A 21607-nucleotide genomic window follows, 5' to 3' on the forward strand; every position below is an offset into this window, starting at 1 on the left:
GCTTCCTCAAATACTTTCATCAAAATCACCGTTGGCATCGTTTCCTTAAGAAATTAGCTTTTGTTTGAGCTTTGCTATGGTGCAATTACAGATTTTGAGAATGGATTCCACCATTTCTTAGTGCAAAACAGTACACTAAGATATTCTTAATTTTAATAACATGTAAATTAATTTGAAAGTTGTTCAAAAATATCATATATCTGTTCTTTATACACAATCTTGAGTGAGTCCAAAGAGAACCTTGGAACAGATCAAACAATTCCGTACAGGCACATATTAAAGTATGCTTGGCACCATCTGAGATGATAGCCTGCTCTCTGGCCTTCATTTTTTCCGCTAGATGAAGCTGGCGAGAAAGAGTGTAAAAGCACTGCAGTTTTTGTGCTGGAAATAATTAAAAATGTGGGGGTTTTTTGCTCTCCTTTTGGCACTGCATTGCAGAGACTATGATTAAGCTCGCGTTGTGTGTGACTGAAACATTTAGGAAGCTGTGTCAGAAAAAAAATATTTATATCCTAATGCCTTTCTCCTACGTCCGTTCCCATGCTGCACTGGCCTCTAAAAAAAAATAATAAAAAATAGCAAGTTGCTGGACAGGTGTCAATTACACCAGCTGGGTCAGGCAGCTGCGGTTGTCAGAGCCGGGCAGCCTTCCTGTGTGGTAATCCAGGAATCTCACACACAGGCGCTGGGCTGCCTTACAGCTGCTGTGCTGCCCTGCGAGCTGGTTAAATACCTGTGCCAGCTTTACACCAAGGGCAGCGTGGTGGCGCAGGTCGGGCAGTGTGCTATTTCAGCAATGCGCCCTCCAGTTCCTAAGCCCCAAACCCATCCCCAAGCCATGTGTGCCATGTGTTACACTTCCCGCAGGTAACTAGTGATAGGACCAGAGGGAATGGCCTCAAGTTGTGCCAGGGGAGGTTCAGGTTGGAAATGAGGAGACATTTCTCTCAGAAAGAGCAGTCAGGCATTGGGACGGGTTGCCCAAGGGGGTGGTGGCATCACCGTCCCTGGGGGTGTTCAACGAAAGGTTGGAGGTGGTGCTGAGGGACGTGGTTCAGTGGGTGGCGTTGGTGGCAGGGGGATGGTTGGACCAGATGATCTCGGAGGGCTTTTCCAACCCTAATGGTTCTGTGAATTTTAGAAAACACCGAACCTTCACTTATTGGCCTCTTAAAAACGACATTTCAGGCCCTGGGGGGGGCAAGTTTTAAACTAAAAACACGCCTCGAGCGCTGACAGTCCCTCTGCTGCCGAGCCCCCCGCCGAGCCCCCTCAGCGCCCCGCCGCACGCCCCGAGCCCCCTCAGCCCCCGCCCGCACCGGGCCCGGCCCCGCCCGCCGCCGCCGTCGCATTGCGACGGAGAGAAGGGAGGAGGCACCCCCCCCCCCCCGCGCGCTGATTGGGCGGCCGCCTCGCTTCAAACCCCGCCGCCCAACCGGCTGCGGCGGGGTTGCGGCGAGAGCTCGGCGATTGGCCCGCGCGGCGTTCGAGCCGGCCAGTCAGGGCGCGGAGAGGGGGCTGCGGCGGCTACAAAAGGCGGCGGGGGCGGGGGCGCGGCGGCGTGAGGAGGGCGGCACAAGATGGCGGAGGGCGACAACAACAGCGCCTACCAGCTGGTGAGCGGGCGGGGGGCTCCCGGCGGCGTCACGGGGCTCCCGGGCTGGTGTCCCTGGTGCCCGGGCGCCCGGGCGGGAGCTGGTGGCGATATCCCGCCCTGCTCGGTGCGCGAGGCGTAGCGTTTAACGTCCGCGGCTTTGTTTGGGCTCCCTGGGCCGTCCTGTCAGCTCCGGGGCTGAGGGAGGGGGCAGCGGCCGGGCCGTTGGTCTGCGGGAAGCGTATAGGGGTGGGCTGAAATACCGATAAGCTTAAAGAAATGCGTTCGTGCCTGTAATACGAAGCGATGGGTGCTGGAGGAGCGTTAAAAAACAAAAGCGGGTGAAGAAGGGAAGCTTCCTAGTGCATTATTTATCAGTGTCTGTTGTCCCTCACCTGGGAAGGGGTGAAGGAAACCCTCAGCAGCTCAGAGCTGGAAGGGAAGTTTGAATTTCTGCAGAAAAAGGCTATGTTTTAGATGCAAATATTCTAGAGGAGTGGATGCCCTGTTCACAACCGAAGTTCATGTTTATAGAAACTCTGTTTAATGAGGGGAAAGAAAAACAACAACCCCATTGTAGATCTTGGCCATCAGGAGTGTTTAGGACAGGAGCGGTGTTGGCAAAAGCTGGCTTGGCGTAGTGGGAAGACAACTTGTGGTAGTCTGACCGTGATCAATAATGCTCTTACATCCCAGTGTGCTTCCCATTAAGTTTTCTCTTGGTTGCAATAAATGCATGCAGCCGGAGGTAATAAAACCAAAACAGCTTGTCATAAAATGATTTCTGGAGAAAAGCAGCTTTTTTTATGTGCGGTTTTGTGTTTATAACATGAAGTAGATGTAATGACTGAAGGGTATTCAGCAGTCTGTGAGATAGTTTTCTGCTCTTTTTTTTGCCCTGAACTGTGGTTTTCAAATAATTCTGATGGTATGACAAAAGTAAACTATGCCTTACAGTGGTAGCTGCACTCGGCTGTCTTTATTTAGTGGTGTCAGGCCTCTCATTTAAGATAAGAGTATCATGCGGTTGAGAGCTAAATCTGCTCTGCTATCTCTGCACAGCACATGTGCTGGTCTCGAAGACTTTTAACCCATTACTGTGGGGGAAGTCAGCTCTGTTCATGTTTACAAGGATTTTGTAATCTGTGAGATCCATTGTCCCCCTGAGGGCAAACTATTAAGCCATGCTAAATGTGGCACACCTGAGGTGAACTGCTTAGCAAGCTGCTGCCAGAGCAGACAGGGCCTCTTTGCAAAAGGTACGTGGGGAGGAATGGAGGAATAATATGGGAACAGGAGTTTAAAGGCTTGTCTGGTCACTGTTGTGGGCGACTGGTAGGAAAACTATCTCTTTGCATGCCAAATGTGATCAGCTGGATAACTTTTCCATACTGTACTTCTGAGTGTTTTCAACCATCTTCCAGATAGCAAAAAGTTAGTGTTGGACAACAACTAGAAAACTGATTCAGTGTGTTAGGGTTATCTTTGAAAATACTGCAATGTGAGAGCTGTTTAAAATACATGTTTTCCTGATGTTGACACTGAAAATTTGAGAGGTTTTAGCTAGGCTTTAAAACTTGACTTTCTACTAAACTGGGGGAAGAGAGTACCATGGAGGGAAGATTCAAGGAGAATACCTTGATAAAATCTGTGAGGAGGTATCATTTAGTCTGATAAGATACGCTACTGCTTCACTCCTACAGTGTCATAACTTAGTGCATTACTAATAATTTAATTGTTTGGATTTGTGGCTGGGGTCTCTGACATTTTCTTCAGCTACTCTGTGTGGGAGCTAACCTGATTCTGATTAGTAATAACGTTTTCTTCTCTTTTTGTGTAGGCTGCGGAAACTGCTAGCTTGGAAGAGCAGTTGCAAGGATGGGGAGAAGTGATTTTGATGACTGATAAGATTCTTCGCTGGGAGAGGGCCTGGTTTCCTCTTGCACTGATGAGTGTTGTTTCCTTTTCTTTCCTGTAAGTAGCTCATGGAGAGAGCACGAGCACTGCACTCTCACGGCTAGTAGCAAAACTGCTAAGAGAAGACTACTAAGACATCTTAAAAAATCTACTAGGAAGCTTCTTCAGGTTCTATTTCTGAATGCATGTAAACTTTGAAAAGAAGAACCTAGAAGTATTGGGAACAGGAAGTAACATAAGTTGTATCCTACCTGGGGGGACACTGCATTCTGCAAAAGCTGTTTGGCAGGCGTAGTTGCTGTATCTCTTTAGCATGCTCAGCTGTATGCTGTTCATTGGTGTGTTTGTATTCTGCTTGTCAGATCTGGTCATCTTCTGGCTGCCTTCCCTAAGCTACCAGCAATGTCATTATGGTCATAAGGGAAAACCTGCTTCCATAGGGCAAACTTTCTTTACTAGCTATTCTGTTTCTTTTCTCTGGTGTTTAGTGACAAATTCAGCTGGTTTCACACAACTTGATCCTTCTAGATTCTCTTTTCTCCTTTGAGAAAGAAAGAGAAGGACAGGCTGAATGCAGCATTGAGTCAAAGTGGGAGGATGTTACTTGTTTTTTGACTGGGGATACAAAATGGGCTTGCTGGAGGCCTGTGTGCATGCCTTTGTGTGCCAGGGTAGTAGTCAAGGTGGCTCCTACCTACCTTGTACAGGTAAGTGTCTGTACCAGCTGGAGAGTTGCAGCTGCATGCTTTGTTGGACTAAGGAAAAGAGGGGATGAACAAATACCAAATGAGGTGAGGTAGGAACAGTCTGTCTTCTGGCTAATACAGATTTTACGGCCCTTGAGAGGTGAGGAGGATGTAAGTCAAATGAAACTGAAGAGTAATTTTAAAAAGTAATTGTAATTTTAAAAAGTAATGTGACTGCAGGAAATACCATGTGTTGAATAATAATACTTGGAGGAAATAGAACAGCTTTGAATTCTTAATTGGTGCTGTACTGAAGATGGACGTTCAGCACAGCAGCACTGTGCCAGATGCGTAGAAAGGCTGGCCCTGCAGTGGTTTGTCTCTATTTCTTTACTGTTCAAGAAGTTCTGCAAGTGCAAATAAGTAACACAGGGCTCAATGGAATGTTAACAGGCTTATGAGAAAAGCTAGTTCTTGGCCACTATCTGTACAGCCGCATTTAAGTGGTGGCAAACTTTGTATATAAGAGCACAGTACTGTCCTCCTTGGAGGCTTATGACTCCTTGTCTGAAACAGGTTTGGTTAGCTGTCACAGGTGAGGCAGTAAATGGCAGCCTGGAGTGGATCTGGACACTGATTTACTTAAGAACCAACAAGATGAGAGCTTTCAGCCTGGCTGGTTGTTTCACATGTTTCCTAACTCATTCCTATCCCAAACTCAACTTCTCATCTTCTGGGAGAGCAATAATGAGTTTTTACTTGTAGTAAACATCATACTGTGCTTGCTGTATTGTAGCATTTTATGTTCTAGTGCGTTCAGAAAAATGTATTTTGATCTTTTCATCTGAATTTGCTTGTAATGCATTTGAAGTACTTAAATCTCTTTTTATTAGTAAGTCAAGCAAATTTGGAAAAAAAAATGAGGCTGGGCAAGGGGGTAGGTTTGCTATTTGAAGTCCCTAGCCAATCTGTTGAGGTGGATGAATATGTTGAGTATTTATTATTGCTGTTTTTTTCCAGGATGATCTACTACTTGGATCCATCAGTTCTTTCAGGTGTCTCCTGTTTCGTTATGTTCCTCTGTTTAGCTGATTATCTGGTTCCTGCTCTTGCACCTAGGATCTTTGGCTCTAATAAATGGTGAGGAAAGCTCAAATTTAAATAGCTTGAGTGTAAAGAAATTATTAATCTTAGCAAAATGGATATCTTCCACTTGGCAAGTGTCAAATGATTCCTATATAGTCATTGCAATTGACAATCTCTATAGTATATGGAGTGAGAACTAGTGTAAAATGTCCTGCATTATTTTTTTGAAATGTAACTACTGCAACATGTCTTTATTGTTCCTGTTGAAGGGGCAGGGTACATTCTTTGCTGTCCATTAAGGATTCTAGTTCTGCTAAGAATATGAAGAGGATTGTATTCTACGTTTGGAAAAAGTAGTAGCTGTAAATATGATGAAGATGAAGTGATGTACAGGGATCTTAAGACTGTGAATGTGATCATAAGTGATTGAAATGGATTCAAAGAAGGGCAAGGCTTATATAAAAACAGTACGCTGGAGGTGAACCATATTTGAACTAAATTTTGTGTTAAAAATTTTTAGTATACTTTGACTAGTGGATAAATGTTCTTGTCTAATGTACCAAAGTAACACACGTTGGTGTTTAATAATTAAAAGCAGCGCTCTCCTGTTTTGAATAGGGGTTGTTCTTTCGGAGTTGATTTGAGACATTATAATGCTCAGTTAAAAATAGGGCACAAAACAAAGTGAAGCAAATGTCAGGATAAGTATTGGACAATTTTTTTCTACTGGGAAATAGTATGGGACATTTAAAAAAAACTTATTCTTATTCCTGTCTTCTTTCCTTTTAAAAAAAAAAAGGACTACAGAACAGCAGCAAAGATTTCATGAAATTTGCAGCAACCTGGTCAAGTCTCGTCGCCGAATTGTTGGCTGGTGGAAACGTCTCTTCACAATAAAGGAAGAGAAGCCTAAAATGGTAATGAGTTCTGGGAGCTGGTTTTAAGTGATCTCTGCTTTGTTCAGTCCTAAGTACTTTAGCAAGGGACATGTCTGAATAAACCCGTATTCTGAAGCAAGAACCAACAATTCTGCCTGTGGCTTAATGCCAGTCACACATGCTATTCAAACCCTGAGTGGCAGGATACCTGTCGATAAACTTGCAATACTGTTCAGTTAGGAGCATACCCTTGAAGTTAAAATAAAGATAAATTGGGTTTCTTTGGATAGGCCAGTTTTTAGAAACAGCCTGTAAAGAGCACAGTAAAATAGGTGTGTGCACGCTAACTGCCTGAAAAACAAGACCTTAATACTGTGTCAGGGTAAGTCCAGGAGCTACAAAGTACACTGATCAGAATAAAGCTTCAGGCGCTGAGTGAAGCAGAAGCTTTACCAATGGGAATAGTAAAGTGTGAGGGATATCTGGATAGAAAAGAGCTGCCTTACTATAATAGTGATGGTCTGGAACTAAAAGGGAATGTACAGATGTAGTCTGTGTAATCACAATTCTAACAAGGCTGCGTGTAAGTATTGCATGGGGATGACCCAGGGAACTTTAGCAGGTTTTACACTTTGACATGTTGCTGAATGCTGAAGGGAAGGTGGAAAATTCCTGAGAAATCTGTGGTAACTGTTCCCTTTTCTTTTTTTAGTACTTCATGACCATGCTTTGTTCCCTTGCTGTGGTTGCCTGGATTGGACAGCAAGTTCACAACCTCTTTCTGACCTATCTTATTGGTAAGTGTGTAGTGTGCAAAGCAAAACTGTGTGTGTTAGCTTCCTAAAATGGTATGAGGCTGGTGGAACTAAGATTTGATTTGTGGGGGGATTTTTTTTGGCCTGGGGTTTTATTTTTGTTTTCCAGCAGTTAGCGGGACTTAAGGGAAGTGAGGAATTGCAAGGTGACAGAAGCTTGTTAAAGGGTTAGTAAATAATTTTTGGTTTTGTTTCTCCAGTGAGTTTCTTGCTGCTGTTTCCTGGACTAAACCAGCATGGGATCATTACAAAGTATGTTGGAATGGCAAAAAGGGAGATAAACAAGCTTCTCAAGCACAAGGAAAAGAAAAATGAATGAAGACTTGACTGCTGTTTGCTCTTGTAAAAGGTTTCCTTGGAAAGAGTTTTGAGAATTAATGTATACATAAGATAATAGAAGTTGTATTGCTCACTGGCTAGCTTTTTTTTTTACTGGCTCCCTGATGAAGTGAAAATGTTGCTCTAGCAGCTGCTCTGGGTTTGTGTCTCTCTTGCTGTCCAGGTTAAGGTTCTGCAGCTGTCTTGTAGCAAGGATCCTGGCCTTTGCCCTGCGGAGCTTTAGTTTCTTCAGCAAATTGAGAGGCCCCTTCAGTAAGTGCCCCATCCCAGCTGTAATGTGCGACAGTGTTCTTGTAACCTGTAGCTTCACTGGTTAATGTCTTGTAGTTAAGGCAAGTGTGAAAGCTCTGAAAGCTTATGCTTCTTGAAAGCTTGCTACTACTGAGCCTTGTGGAAGGGGCACAGCTAGTTGGGAAAGAATGACCAAAGCTGAGGGGGCGTACCCACATCTGGGGCAGAAGGTAAGCTAGTTGTCTGACTGAATCTGCTTTTTTGGCTGCATAGACCGGATCGTCTGCTAGATTGGGGTCTGGATATATAAATTGTAGTCATTATGTAGCTGTAGTGTCAACCTCAATTTATTGCACTGAGACTGTAGATAATGAGGTAAGGTGTGTTACCTCAACAGCTGATTGTTCTGAAACTGCTGTTGTCACGGAGCCATGTAGCACATTTGGTTTTTATGAATGTTGTCTGTACACAAAATCACCCTGAATATCCTAAGTTTGTCTGTTGTAAATAAGCCTGTCTGAGTTTTGTGCTTTTCTATGACCTCCCTTCTTTTTTAAAAACCGAACTTTTTTCTTTGAAAAGCTAAAACCTGTGTTAATGCATTTTAAAAGTTGACTGTTTTAAAATGAACTCTTGGTGTATTGTAACTGTTGAATAGGCAAATACAGACTAAAAAGAAACTTCTCTCAAACTTGTTCTTTGCGACCATACAAAAAATCCCATGCGTGCATCTGAAGAACTGGAGGAGGAAGTTGTGTTTGTGTCATGTGGCAGTCCCATGTGTGGCTGGGTCCTCTTGAAATACTGCACTGAGATCAGCACAGCTCCTGTCCTGCCCTGGCAGTGCAGGGCCAGCTCCTGCTGGAGAGGGGGAGGGCTGTGAGGCTGTAATGCTACCTGTGGGTAATTAACACTGGTGGAAGCCCCTGGGGCTGTGGACAGGCAGGCTCAGTAAGTAAAACTTGGAGTAAATCTCAGCAGCAGAGATGTATTTATTTGGGAAATGCTCTGCTTAACTGGCACAAACCATTGTGGGGAGGAAGGGGGAGTGTGAAAAGGCGGCTGGGGGCTGGGGCTGGGTGCTGGCAGCTCTGCTGGCACCTCTGGTGCTGGCTCAGAGGGCGTGAGCTGTCTGTGACAACCCATTTTGGGTTAAAATTCAGCAGGACGAGCGCGTCATGGTGCAGCTGGGTTACCCCCAACCCTTCAGCCTGCGGGTAACCCTCTCACCAGCAGCAGTGGCTGTGCGCGTGGCCCTGCTTCGGTGGAAGCAGAACGCGGCAGGGATTTCCACACCGTGCGGCTGCCGGCCAGCGGAGCGCCTTGCCCCTGCCGCTGCCGTCCCGGCGCTGTGCCGGCGGTGGGGCTGCACAGCGGGAGCCCCCGGCTGCTCCCCGCCCTTACCCAACGCCGTCCGCCGCCTCTTTTGGCCCCTCGGCGCCGCCGTAGCGGGAGCGTCCCCGTCGCCATGGGAACGCGGGCAGCCGCCTCGCCCCGTAAGCGCCACTCGCGCCTCCCGACCAATGGGGAGGGGCCGAGCCTCGCGCGCAGCGGCCTCCCGCCCGGATCTCGCTCGCTCTCGCGAGATCTCTCCGGGCGGCCCTCGCCACCCCGCGGCCGCGGCCTTCCCATAACCCCGCGCGGCGCGGCCGGCCCCTTCCTTTTCCGCCATCTTGCGGCGCCGGTGAGTTGGGGGCCGCCGCCGCCCCCGGCCGCCATCCGCCGCCTGCCGCCGCCATCCGCGCCCCGCCGCCGCCCCCGCCCGCCCCGCCGGGACCCGGGGGCTGCCCCCGACCCGCCCGGGGCGTTTTGAGCCGCCGCCGCCCCCGCCTGGCCCTCCGCGGGGCCCGCGGGGAACCGGGGGGGGGGGCGGGGAGGGAGGGCGCTGAGGGAGGCGGCGGGAGCGGGGCCGTGAGGGGAGGCGGGTGGCGGGCGGCGGGGAGCTGCGCTCGGCCCTGGGGACGTTGGGGGCTGCCCGGCTCTGCGGTGAAGCCGCGAGTGCTGCGGGAGCTGGCCCGCGGGGAGCGGCCCCTGGGCCCGGCGGCTGCCCGGGGGGTTGCGGCAGCGCTGGCTCGGTTAGGGGGTGGCACGGTGGCATGTCATGGCTTGTGGGGCTTGTCTTCGTCCCTGGAGTGCAACAATTGATGCCCACGCTCCTGGGTGGAAGAGCCGTGTGTTACTGATGTCCTGTAGCTCTCGTGGTGATGAGCAAGCTAAGCACCACCTGGCATATTTAATGCTTTGCGCGTGCTGGTCCTTGAGTGGGGCTAATAGTGTGTAACTGGGTTTTAAAACCCCAAATGCTCACCTGGGAGAGATGTCACACGGATGACGTTGTCTTCACGGTGGTCTTCACATCTTCACATGTGCTTATTGATAAAGTCCAAGTATAAACAACATTGTGTCAAGATTTCCCAAGTTACAATAGCTGTGAATTCTCATGAGCACACCTGAGTGCATGTTTTGACTTGCTTTTTTGCTTCAGTTTTTTTGCTTTCGAGGTTTAGTGCAACTTCTTTTTTTTTTTCTTTATCAGTCTTAGGTCTCTTAGATCTAAAATCAGTCTTAAAAAGGTCTGCTTCTGTCGGTGTGGCCCTGGTGGAAACCTGGTGTACCTAACTGGCTCTCTCCTTCCCCCCAGGCACCATGGTGCGCATGAACGTACTGGCCGATGCTCTCAAAAGCATCAACAATGCAGAGAAACGTGGGAAACGCCAAGTTCTCATCAGACCGTGCTCTAAAGTAATCGTCCGGTTTTTAACTGTGATGATGAAACATGGTGAGTGTAGACCCTGCAGCGCTGATGTTGCTCTGGTTCAGGGTTTGTGGCTGGTTTGCTTTAATGAAGGAGATCTTTGGGTAAAACTTGAGCGTCTTGTGGAATTGATTTGGTTCTGTTCAAATTTTCACAGTGAATTGGTGGTAATTGTTGCTCTAAAATGATTATAAATTATGTATGCAGGCATGTTTTTAGGTGAATGGGCTGTTAATTGTTTTGGGGGGCTAAGTTTATTGATTACTGTATTCTTTATAAAGAAACTCCAGATATTAGAACTACCACAAGTGTCCTTGTCTAGGACAAGTTCTGGAGAAGAAAAAACCAACCAACCAGCCTCCCTCTTCACTGTTCCAGTTGGGTTCTACCTTTACAGAGTGTAATTAAAGCCAGCAATTAATATTTGGGTGCAGCTGAGCCATACCAGAGGCACATGTAAAGGGGCTTAAAGCATAATTGCTGAAAACTTCTGGAATTCTGCAGATGCTGTAGCGTTAAGGTGTTTTTTTGACTTAAATCAAGATGCTTGAAGTGAGTTAAGTAAGCTGTACTGGATCTAGTTACCATGTTTTGATTTGTCTGTTTTCTGATCTTCTGTAGGTTACATTGGTGAATTTGAGATAATTGACGATCACAGAGCTGGGAAGATTGTTGTCAATCTCACAGGCAGACTCAACAAGGTAGGATTCGTTTTCCTGAATTCAGTTCTCTGGGGGAATATTTAAATGAGGCTTTTTTGCTTGTCTGCTCCAATTCTGAATGAATTACTTGTGAGGAGAGGGTATTTAATTAAGTCCACGTAAACGAGAGTAATATGGGTGGTACCAGTAGTTATTAGATGCTAAACTTTAGATTCATAATAGCTCAGTTGGCTAATTACATTTCTTTTAAATACACCATACAATAAGCCACATCTTCAGGGAGGTCAGCTTGTAGGTACGGTGTGTTTCTCTTAAGGACTTTCTTGCTACCTAGTGATTTCTCAGTTTATTTGACACCTTAGTTATCTAGGAGACTTGTGTCATAAGAGAGAGCAACCGAGTTGCTTTCCAGTTGATGTTTAATACCTGTAAATGGTGAGAGACAAGCCCTCCTGCTGCTGCCAGACGGGCATTGCTTATGGTTGAGAGAAAGGTAAATGTTAATTAACAAGTGCTTTGCGGATTCCTGGGGTGTATGAGGTACTTATAGGTGTTTGGCATTTTTTAAATGCATTTGACTTAAGATATTGAGTAGTTTTCTACTTCTGTGATGACATGCCATGCACCATTGTTTCCAGTTACGCTATTTGAATGAGAGGTGGTTTTTAAGTAAAGAAAGCTAAAATTAATTTGCAAAAACATGTTGAGGTCTGTCTCCATGATGAACAGATAATGCAGCTGAAAACTGCCTCAGTGTAGTGGCAGAGAATTCTGACACAACCCCCAGTTACTAGTTTTGTGTGTCTGTCATAAGAATAATCTGTGTCAGAATAGAGAATAGTGTTTCTTGAACTCTTTCTGGATGATTTTGTAGCAGATCTTGCAGGGTGCAGCTGTATGTGATGTTTCTCTCAACAGCTACAATAAGGGAACAGTTGTTTGGTTCAGGAAAATGTCCGTCACTGCAGTAAGGTGTCCTGTTTTGCTCTTAGAAGTTAAGAAAATTGGAGCCAGTGAGGTAACTGGAGGTGGTAGTCGTGGTTATGGTCAATAAGTAATAAGATTAACTTGGCAATGCTGGTGGCTTTGTGTGTGTTACTTTCTCCCTGTTTAAAACCTAGGTTTTGTTTTGCTAACTCCATATGACGATTAGAAGTAGTTTGTCCTTGAATAATCTCAGCTTTTTGATGAAGTAGGATACTACTTAATCTTTAATGGTTTATAGCATGCTTTTGTGCTCTCCCAGGTCTAGTCATTAAGTTGTTTAGCATCAGCAGCAGTGTATGTCACTCTGTTTAGGCAAGGGGAAGGAGGCAAGGCTAAGGAAATAAAAGCTGAATGACTGCGTGAGTCGTGGTTTCTCTGAGAGAAAGCTATTTCATACTACGGTGATGATACATGCTTTATCTTTTGCTGCCAAAATATTTTAATTGCAGTTGTTTAACTCTTTCATATAATGAGTTAGAATGACAGCTGCACTTTATATATATATATTATATTTATATTTATTGTACTTATATTTATATATAAGTACAAATGCACTTTATACAGTTCTCCAGTTTGTAATGGAATTCTCTTTTATAGTGTGGTGTAATCAGTCCCAGATTTGATGTTCAGCTGAAGGATTTGGAAAAGTGGCAGAACAACCTATTGCCTTCGCGTCAGTTTGGGTGAGTATGGAGAGGAGTTGAATCCGTGGCTGGCATACGTGAAACTGATTTTTTTTTTTTAATTACACTTTGATATTGCCTGAGTTAGTCACCTGATACCTTTCATCTCTCATTAGTCTGAAAGTAGGTAAGAGCCTAAAAATTCAAATTCCTTATAAATACTCCTTTTAACCAGTTCTAAAGGGGCACTATGAAGCAAGAATGGTTTTTTGTTTTGCTTGGCTTTGGTACTTTCTGGTTTCACCATTTCTGTAGTTTAGCAAGAAAATAAGCTTTTTCTCTTGCTCTTTTTAATTTTATGAATGGCCCTTTAGAGATGGGAGAGGAGTAGTGGAAGTCAGTAGATGACTGGAAGTAGGTTGCAGGGCTTTACGCTTCCTGATTGTGTACAAGTTGAATGAGATATTAAGTGATGCAAGACTCAGTGCGTTTTGAACCTCCAAAACGTAGATGTTACAGTTTGTTTTTCCCTCCCCAAACTCACTAAGTCAAGAGTAATAAATTGCAGTGGCTCAGCTACTCTGCCCTGTCAAAGGCAGGATTAACAGTTCCATGTCATTTCTCTTCTTAAAGCTCCGGTGATAAGCTGCTTAGTTGAGCTATACCTATATGGCTTACTACTGTGTGTTGTCATATGGAGATTTTTCAAGAGTATTTATAGAGTGGTAGGACAGGAGGTTTTCAAACACGAAGATGTGTGAAGTATGCTGATAATCCAAATGATGGCATTAGAAATGACTCAGGCTGCTTTAGTTGTCAGTCCAGGTCCAGATATTCATCTGCATCAGGCTGAGCAGTGTTCAGAACAGTGAGTGACAAAGCACTTGGAGCTGAGCTGTCTGGCACCATGGCAACTCTACCTGCTCCCAAGAAAAATGTCTGTGTGAAATAGAAGCAGACTGAGTACTGTTACTTGCTACTGCTGGAACAGCTAACCTGACTTCTGGTAGGAATGTGTGAGTAAACTTCACTGGAGAACAGAAGGCTGTGGATGTGCTGTGTGTGCTTCAGAGTTGTGAGAGGAGTTTCTTTTTCATTGATAACACAATCTTAGCTATGTTGGGCCCTTACTGAAAGAATCAAATCTTACTATTGTAATACAAAAACGAAGTTAGTGCCATCAGCTCTGCATAAGCACAGAACAAAACTGACAATAAACTGAATGTTTGTTCTTTCTTAATAGGTACATAGTTCTGACAACCTCAGCTGGCATCATGGACCATGAGGAGGCTAGGCGAAAACACACAGGAGGCAAAATCCTGGGATTCTTTTTCTAAAACTTGTAAAAGAGGTTACTAATAAATTGTTCAAATGGACTCTGGTCTTTCCAGTTGGTATTTTAAAGACTTGTAATGCTATCTGCAATAGTGCTTGTAACAGCAAGCTCTTCAACAGTGCTTAAGCTCTGCCTGTACTTCAAATGACACTTGGTTTCCACACATTCCTGGTTACAACTTTAATTTCTGTTAATGATATGACATACTTGTAATAGTTACCACATTTGCACCAAAGTGCAAAACTGCACTTTGCTACCCGCTGGTGGGATCGCCTCTTAGCTCTTAGATATGTGGGTCACCACAGTTACAGAAGTGCAACTCCATAGCTTCACTTTTTGGCCAAGTAATAGAAGATGCAGGAAATAGCGTTCTGGCAAGGCTTGTGGTTTAAGATTATTTTAGAAGTTATGAGATGTGGGATTGTGGAGTAATTAGATGATTGAAGTTTGACTTTAGATCACAGAATTCTTTTAAATCATACAGTGTTAAGGAGTAGTTGAGGTACAGGGGTGAAGTGTTCTTTTTCCTTTGCATTTCTGGTTTGATAGTCCTGTGAAACATCAGAGTTTGGGCAATGCAGTTGCTGTGTGTCTGCTTTGCATGATTGCAAAGAACTGGGATTTCTGTAAGTCACTTGTCATAGTGAGGAAGAAAGTGTGTTCTGTATGGAATGAGCTGTTAGTCTTCAGGCATGTGATGTGTGACAGTGTAGTGTGCTCGATACAGACATATCAGCAAACTTCCTTCAAAGCAGCACACAGAGCAGATGACTACTGCTGAAGAGCTGCTTGCAGATGGTATAGAATGGGAAGCAGGCTTCTTGTTCAACACCAGTTGGAAATCTTTGCCTTATTTTGCTTTTTTGGAGTATTTGTTAGGGATGCTCATATTGAAATGTAGCAAACCTGTTTCAACAGCTTAAAACGACTTGAATTTGTGGTTCTTGATAGAAACCATTGGACACAATTTTCCTTCTTGGTGATAAGTTCTGGTCAGGAGTACAATTGCTTGGGTAGATGTACTGTGCCTTGAAGGCAATGCTTCCTCACAGAGCTTTCAGAGAGGCTTGGGATGGAAGCAACTGTAGGCACAACCCTTTAAACTATAGTTTGTAACTATGTAACCTATTTCAAATTAGTCGGTTAGTTTTTGTTGTTGTTTTTTACAGAGGAAGATGTGATGGCTGGCTGAGGAACAAACTGGTCTTAACTCTTTCCAGGCAATCATACAGTCTTGCCTAATGTGGATCTTTGAGGAACAAGAAGCTAGCAACTGAGCTGCAAAAGCATGCTTACAATAATAGCGTGGTGTACACTAGTGTCCTGTAGTAGAGACTTGCAGCTGACCTGAGAAGAGCAGGGAAATGATTTAAAAAGCTAGTTTTCCTGCTTTGTCAGTCCCATTCAGCTAAAGGTCGCCAAGTCTGAATTGCGGATGGCATCAAAACATGCAGATGTGATCAGTATGGTTCTCAGTTTAACTTGAGACAAATTTGCTTAGCTGAAGCTATTACAGAGCTGTTACAAAGTAAAACAATATATTTCTTGGTCCTTTTTATTGCCAAATCAAGCTATTTTGGTACATCTTTATTGTCTTGGCACCCACAGTGGAGGTAATTCTGCAGTATTGACTGCACATACAAGCTGAGCTGTTACATTTCTTGTTCAAAGTAACCCTGAAAATTGTACCCAGACTCCTCTGTTCCTTTTTATAAAATCTTGATTTGTATCAGACCCGAATAGAACAAATGTTCCTGACCCCTGATGGAAGAAGATCAGAGGTGCATCAAAAAGGCTTCCTTTAGATGAATTTGCTAGGGCTTCAAGTACCTTGAAGGACATGCTAGGTGTCCTGCCCATGGCAAGGCAGTTGGAAATAGGTGATTTTTAATGTCCCTTCTAACCCAACCCCTTCTATGACGGTTTTGTGATTCCCAGACATTCATGTTTTAAACCAATTAGTGACAACACATGAGTTTTTCTGAACAACTTTACCTGTGTATGTGCTTTGCTACCGCACAAGTGCACTCTCTGTTAAGACCCCAGCACGGAGACTTCTGAAGCAAGAGTGTTTCTAATATCCTCAGCTGACCAATCTGTGTTAACTTCTTCCACAGGCCAGCCCAACACCTTTTTTTAGAACTAGAAAATGGAAATGAAAGCTCCAGTGTGAACAGAAAGACTTGCAGGGAAACATGCAGCAGCAGATGCACCTTTTCTGCAGTGTATCTAACAAAGGTAATTCAATTACATGCTGAGGTGCCACATGCGGAATCTAATGCGGCTGGTCCGAGTTCATAAGATGATCTCTGAGTACGTTGCCTGCAGCTCTCCAGTGAGAGTTCTCTTCCCCTGGGTGGTGACTGCTGGCTGGGGTCCAGGAAACTTCTCAAGTGGGGTTCAGGAGCTGACACCAGGATTGTGACGTGCCCTGGAATGCAGCTGCTTTATGTGGGTCGGCAGAAATTCTCATTTTCTGACGTTTAAAACCTGAAAGGGGTATTTTTTTAAGCCTCAGTGATGTTTTCTGAGCTGAGGCTGCACACCTTGGGAAAGCAATGTTTGTAGGTAAAAGTTCATTGTCCTTTGGGGTAACAAAAGGATTAACAGAGGTGACAGGTAGGATGGCACAAACCTGAAAGTTCAGTACAGGTTACAACTGGCAGTGAAAGCAAAGCGTTAATTTGAGAGAAGGTTTTTGATACCTATGGAGCGGAAGGGCGTGCTGATGGAGGAGACCCTGGTGGGACAGATGCAGTTGACTTTTCATATGGGGAAAACTGGGAGGGTGAGTGACAGCTGCAGAAAGTGCATGTGCTGCAAACCCCTTTCTTAACAGTTTTAGTTCTGGTGCTGCCCTGGCTATCTGGAAGCGGTTGTTTCACCTCCATACCCTCTCAAGATGTAGAGAGAGGTCTTAACCTTTTGGCTAGAGTGCTGCTTCTACTTGCTAAGCCCAAACTCAACACCAAGCTCTGTGTGAGCAGGACAGCAGAGTGCCAGCTTGCCCAGCTGTTGTGCTGCGGGAGAGGCTGCTGCTGTGTTACGGACAGTGTGTGGCAACGTTGTGCTGCCTGCGGTCCCTCCGTACCTGCTCTGTTTGGCTGACTACGAGGTAAGCAAGCAGCAGCAGCCTGAGCCCCACGTGGTGATACGGGGTCAGAAGTTGGTCTGAGTTAGGAAAACTGCTTACTAAGGGGTGTAGTCGGGAGAGGGTTGGTGATCCATCACTCATACAGCCCAGCCACACTGGTGCTGTCAGATACATGGTTGGTGTTTCCTGATGCTGATTGCTGTTTCCTGTTATGCTGCTGTTTAAGAACAGAATAAAGCATGTTTGAACAGCCTGCTGTGCATTAAGAGAAATACAAATCTATTTTTGCAGTGGGAAGTTGTCAACAGATGGCAGCATCCAGCTTTGTATCACTGGAGACTTCGAAGGCAATCTGTATCATGAGAGGAGTCCTAAGAGGGCTTTGGCGTTGCTGCCGGCCTCTGCTCTTTGTACGGAGCTAAATATCCGGGCCTGTACTCTGGTCCATGAAGAAATTTCTTCTCTTTGATCCAACAGAGCCTAATTTGAGATAATATGAGAGATAAGAATAAATATGGACCTTCAAAATACTGCACCAGGGTAAACCCTCGTATGTGACAGTTCACTGAAATGCCCTCTCTCCTCCGTTTCCTTTGTGTTTGTTTTCTGCCACAGGTAATTCGGTCAGCTCAGTTCTGAGTGGAGCATGGGTGTTCTGTTTCTCAAACTTGTGTGTCAATTACTTGCACCAGAAATGCAAGCAGTAATTAAACCTCGATCGTGGATGTCTGCACAGATATTTTAGTGACTCTTTCACGCCTATTGGAGCTGAGACAAAACCCAGCAGTGACAGACAAGGATGCACATTGCTGTGCTACAGAAAGCAGGGAGAGAAAATGGGTTGAAGTGACAAACAAGGCTTTATAACTTGCCTCAGTGGATTTGGCACCGAGTAATTTTGTGGCAGTGAAAGAGAAGTTGCTTTTGGTTGGTGTGGGGAGCGCTGAGTGAAGGGTGCAGGAACAGGGTGCAGTGCTGGGCATGTCATGGAGATGTGCAGGAGAACCTGATGGTGAAGTAGAGGAGGCTTCATTTATCTCTGAAGGGCCTGGGAGGTGAGAGGAGGCACTGGGGAGCTGTCGGAGAGGGGATGCTTCGGAGATGGTGGATGGTGGCTGCAGCTGGAGTAAGCAGCAAAAAACATTGAAGGCTGCCCATGATAGTCTTCAGTTTTAGAGTTTGGTCAGTGAGGAAGGCTTTCCAGACACACCAGGAGGCAAAAGCACAGGGGTCTCAAAACAGAGGCAGCTTTTCCTGTGGATAGGGGCTTGTTTTGTCTGGGTCAGTGTTCTCCAGACCTGTCTGCTTGAACATCAGTAGGGTTTTCCATCCACTGTTGTACAGGCTGCAGCTAACAGCGGTGGCTTTTCCTGCTCGTTTGTGGTGTTTGAGAGCGTCTCAGCCTGTTCCTGGGAAGGCTGGGAGGCACCGCTGTTAGCTGGGGAAGGGCGGGATTGTTGTGTCTGTTAGAAACAGATGGGACTGCACGTTGTGAGAGTTTGTGATATAACTCGGTGCTGTGTGTGTGGTTAGGATGTGTGCTTCGCTAGGATGCTTCAAAAACAACAGTGAAAAAATATCTTTGGGCCTGCTTTTTCCCCATGCCTTACCTGGAATGAAAGGATGAGCAGATACTTGATTAACAACCAAACTGCAACCTGGAAAAATGCAATACTTGTGATATGACAGTACTTTCATCAAGCTCAGTCTGTGTAGCACCAGTTTCAGCTGGGTTCTAGTGCTTCAGGAGGGCTGACTCCTTGGTGTGCCAGTTCTCCTGAAGCAGGGAAATGGGTTTCCTTCGTCATCTGCCGCACGTTCCAGCTGTAGTTTTGCTAAGGATGGAGGAAGGAAAACTGTGGGCCAAAAATGCACACCACATAAAATTAGGGAAAATAAAACTTTTGTCGTTAGGATAATTGTTCTTCCTTCTAACATCTGAGTTAGGAAGTAAGTCCAGAAGAGACACTCAGTTACCTTCTCTGACTTTGTGTAACAAAGGCCCCAGACCTCATTCCTGTTGAATTTCACCCCATTTGGTGCTGTCCAGGTGTGAGCACGAACAGGAAGATATTGTAGTGGTGAAGCCACCTTCACAAGCAGAGCAAAGCTACAAGAATTACTCCCAGAAAGCATCAAGCAAGTTTATGAAAGTCTTGTACATGCTGGTGACAAGTTTCAGTCTAACAAGGTAATCAAAGATCTGCTCTTTGTAATGGATTAGCTGTAGCTGACTGTGCTGCAACCGTGTTGTGTGTCCTGCAGCCCTGCTTCTGCTCCTTCATGTGCTGGTTGTGGCACTCAGCTGCTTAAGACAAACCTCCAGGGACGTGTATTTTGTTCTTGGGCTGCCACCAGGACAACAGTCACTGCACGGTTGTAGTTGATCAAATTTTAGTGCCATGCAGCAGCATAATGCAGGGCGCTTGAGATCAGCAACCACCACTTAGGTTTTTATAGTGACATAAAACATTGCTAAAGCCGATGCCGAACGCTCTATAAAAGCAAATGGGCTTGGTGCATATTGTAATGAAATAGGTAGCTTATTCTACCTGCTCTGGGCTGCTTGATGACTTTTCTTGTGAGTTTGGCTGTAGGCATATAAAAATGAGTAAACCGAAGGAAGTTTTTACTCTTTGAGTTAGTTAAAAGCAAATATAATTACCTGGTGCCCAGCACAATGCTCTGTTACACTGCAGCAATACTCGTTTTCATGCTCAGCTTTCGGATATATCTGGCTACCCAGTAGCTGATCGGAAATGAGGCTGTGTGTCCACGACTGCTTGCAAAATATTACATATGGAACAACTTTGCTCTTCATGAGTGCTCAGGCCTTCCTGGCAGCTCGCAGTTCTGTAGCTCCTGCGGCTCATGGAGGAGTCCCAGCACCCTACAGGGGCAATGAAATATTCAGGCTTGGATTTGTGGGGTGTCACTGGCCCCACGTGACAGTCCCATCGTGCATCCTCACCCCCCACATCCTGCATCTGCACTAACACGCCACAAACTTGGTGACGGCGAAATGGCTCTGGAAGAGTTTTGGGCTTCTTCTACCAGGGGAGATGTTGATCCAGTAAGAAAGTCATGTGAAAATGCCTTGGTTTGAAAACAACAGCTCAAAGGGATGCTCTCAGAGATGCACTGGAATTGAAAAGGCAGGATTCAAGTACTGAGTCTAGTTTAGCTAAGTTTTATCAGGTGTTATGTCTACTAGTGCTGCACTTTTCATTGCATTTGCACTCCTTGTGTATCGGCTGCTTTTGGACAGGGCTCCCTAGCAGGGTACGTGCAGTGAGCGACCCAACCTGAGCTTGGTCTGCCAGGGGGGTGCTTCTCTTCACAGCTTGGGGGCAAGCCATGAGTCCCATTGGTTATAACCAGGAGTTGATTTCTTTCAAATTCCATTCGTTTTGTTATTCCAGTTCTGTAATCACATTGTGCTACCCCTTCTACAGAAAACTGCTGTTTTTCCAGAAGCTTGCACTCCTCTGCCTGTGATCTCTAGATGTCCCTGTTGCCCCAACACAAGAAAATATGAAAAAGGCAGGGCTAGCAAAACACTTGGTAAGTGATCTGGGATAGAAACGTGTGTGCAACATCTGCCTGTCTTCTCCACAGCTAGATTAGGTTGGGATTTGTCTGTTCTGTTGCGGGGAAGAAACGTAGTGTAGCTGTTCTTGTTGTTTTCCACTGATGCACATAAATTGTGTTTTCAGCTGGACCAGGCTGTGAGCAGGAAGGAGCAAGGATTATGTCTGGGAGCAGCAGGAGAAAAGCAGTCAACGAGTGAGTTTAAAATAAAAGCTGCTGCTGAAACCCACCTCTGGTTGACTTCCCCAGTCTTACCAACTCTATGGATGGAGCCTAACCTAATAGTTTGGTCCATTGTTTCATGCAGTATGAGTTTGTTTTAAAAAGTAAAGTCCAGGGAAATCAGTGAGAATTCTGGGGTTAAATACTTTTTAATACCTTTATAAATCAAGCCTTTAATAATAAGAAAACAAATCATTTTCCCCATAACTTTTTCATTCTTTTCTCCCTACGCCTCTGCAGTTCCCATGGCTGCTTGTCTCCTCACTTGCAGCGGCATGCCCAGCTACATTCTTGCCTAACAGGATCCTGAATATACAATCCAGGTCTGTTTGAGCAGGTAATTAGTGCTGGCCCTCGTTCAGTCCTTGGGACTCACTCCTTAGGGCTGCAACATCAGCCCCTGAGTTGAGCATCTGCAGTCCTCGATTTTGAAGCCATTTTTACTTCATTTGGGCAGGCTGCAGATCCAGGAGCTGTGTTTGTGCAGAGGCTGGTGCTTGCTCTGGTGCGGATGGGTAGGTGGATCTGTCCCTCCTGGGCAGGAGTCAAAGCCTTGCTTGTTTTCCACAGCTGGTGGAAGATTTCTGGCTTGGGTCTATTTTTAAAAATGAAGAAATAATTATAGTTTAGTCCGGGCAGAGGGAGTTTCTGAGTTTGGTGCAATGCTTGTGTTTGTGAAGCATTGTCAGGCGAAAGATGAGATGTTTGTGGTGGTAGGACCACTAAAGTCATCTGCTACCTGCAAGGCAGACAGACGTTTGTTCTGGGAGGAAAGCAAAAATCAGGAG

General features: G+C 45.4%; 3 protein-coding genes across 3 annotated transcripts in view; all 3 read left to right on the forward strand.

Moving 5' to 3' along the window:
• Positions 1-1454: 1454 nt before the first annotated feature.
• On the forward strand, positions 1455-8233 carry ARL6IP1 (ARL6 interacting reticulophagy regulator 1). The gene is made up of 6 exons (XM_083800143.1): positions 1455-1619; positions 3438-3571; positions 5221-5340; positions 6086-6203; positions 6877-6961; positions 7180-8233. The coding sequence occupies exons 1-6, from the start codon at positions 1584-1586 to the stop codon at positions 7296-7298; spliced, it is 612 nt and encodes a 203-aa protein (XP_083656269.1). The 5' UTR covers positions 1455-1583; the 3' UTR covers positions 7299-8233.
• Positions 8234-9096: 863 nt separating this feature from the next.
• Positions 9097-13952, forward strand: RPS15A (ribosomal protein S15a). The gene is made up of 5 exons (XM_083800145.1): positions 9097-9233; positions 10191-10328; positions 10926-11005; positions 12551-12636; positions 13820-13952. Exons 2-5 carry the CDS (start codon positions 10196-10198, stop codon positions 13911-13913), a joined length of 393 nt encoding a protein of 130 aa, XP_083656271.1. The 5' UTR covers positions 9097-9233; positions 10191-10195; the 3' UTR covers positions 13914-13952.
• A 136-nt stretch (positions 13953-14088) lies between these two features.
• The window catches only part of LOC310882027 (uncharacterized protein), a 169031-nt gene continuing 161512 nt past the window's right edge, over positions 14089-21607 (forward strand). The window contains exon 1 of the transcript XR_014572764.1: positions 14089-16150. The gene's annotated coding sequence lies outside the window, so the exon portion shown is untranslated. The remainder of the gene's footprint in view (positions 16151-21607) is intronic.

Source organism: Anser anser (assembly GCF_964211835.1).
Source record: "Anser anser genome assembly, chromosome: 15".
NCBI lineage: Eukaryota > Metazoa > Chordata > Aves > Anseriformes > Anatidae > Anser > Anser anser.

What these genes read in the sequence shown, in the direction of transcription:
- ARL6IP1 (XM_083800143.1), top strand. Translation starts at nt 1,584, where the DNA reads ATGGCGGAGGGCGACAACAACAGCGCCTACCAGCTG. An exon ending in ACAACAGCGCCTACCAGCTG is followed by an intron (nt 1,620 to 3,437) that starts GTGAGCGGGCGG and finishes CTTTTTGTGTAG; the next exon opens with GCTGCGGAAACTGCTAGCTT. An exon ending in CTTTCTGACCTATCTTATTG is followed by an intron (nt 6,962 to 7,179) that starts GTAAGTGTGTAG and finishes TTGTTTCTCCAG; the next exon opens with TGAGTTTCTTGCTGCTGTTT.
- RPS15A (XM_083800145.1), top strand. Translation starts at nt 10,196, where the DNA reads ATGGTGCGCATGAACGTACTGGCCGATGCTCTCAAAAGCATCAACAAT. An exon ending in AACTGTGATGATGAAACATG is followed by an intron (nt 10,329 to 10,925) that starts GTGAGTGTAGAC and finishes GATCTTCTGTAG; the next exon opens with GTTACATTGGTGAATTTGAG. An exon ending in TCACAGGCAGACTCAACAAG is followed by an intron (nt 11,006 to 12,550) that starts GTAGGATTCGTT and finishes TCTCTTTTATAG; the next exon opens with TGTGGTGTAATCAGTCCCAG.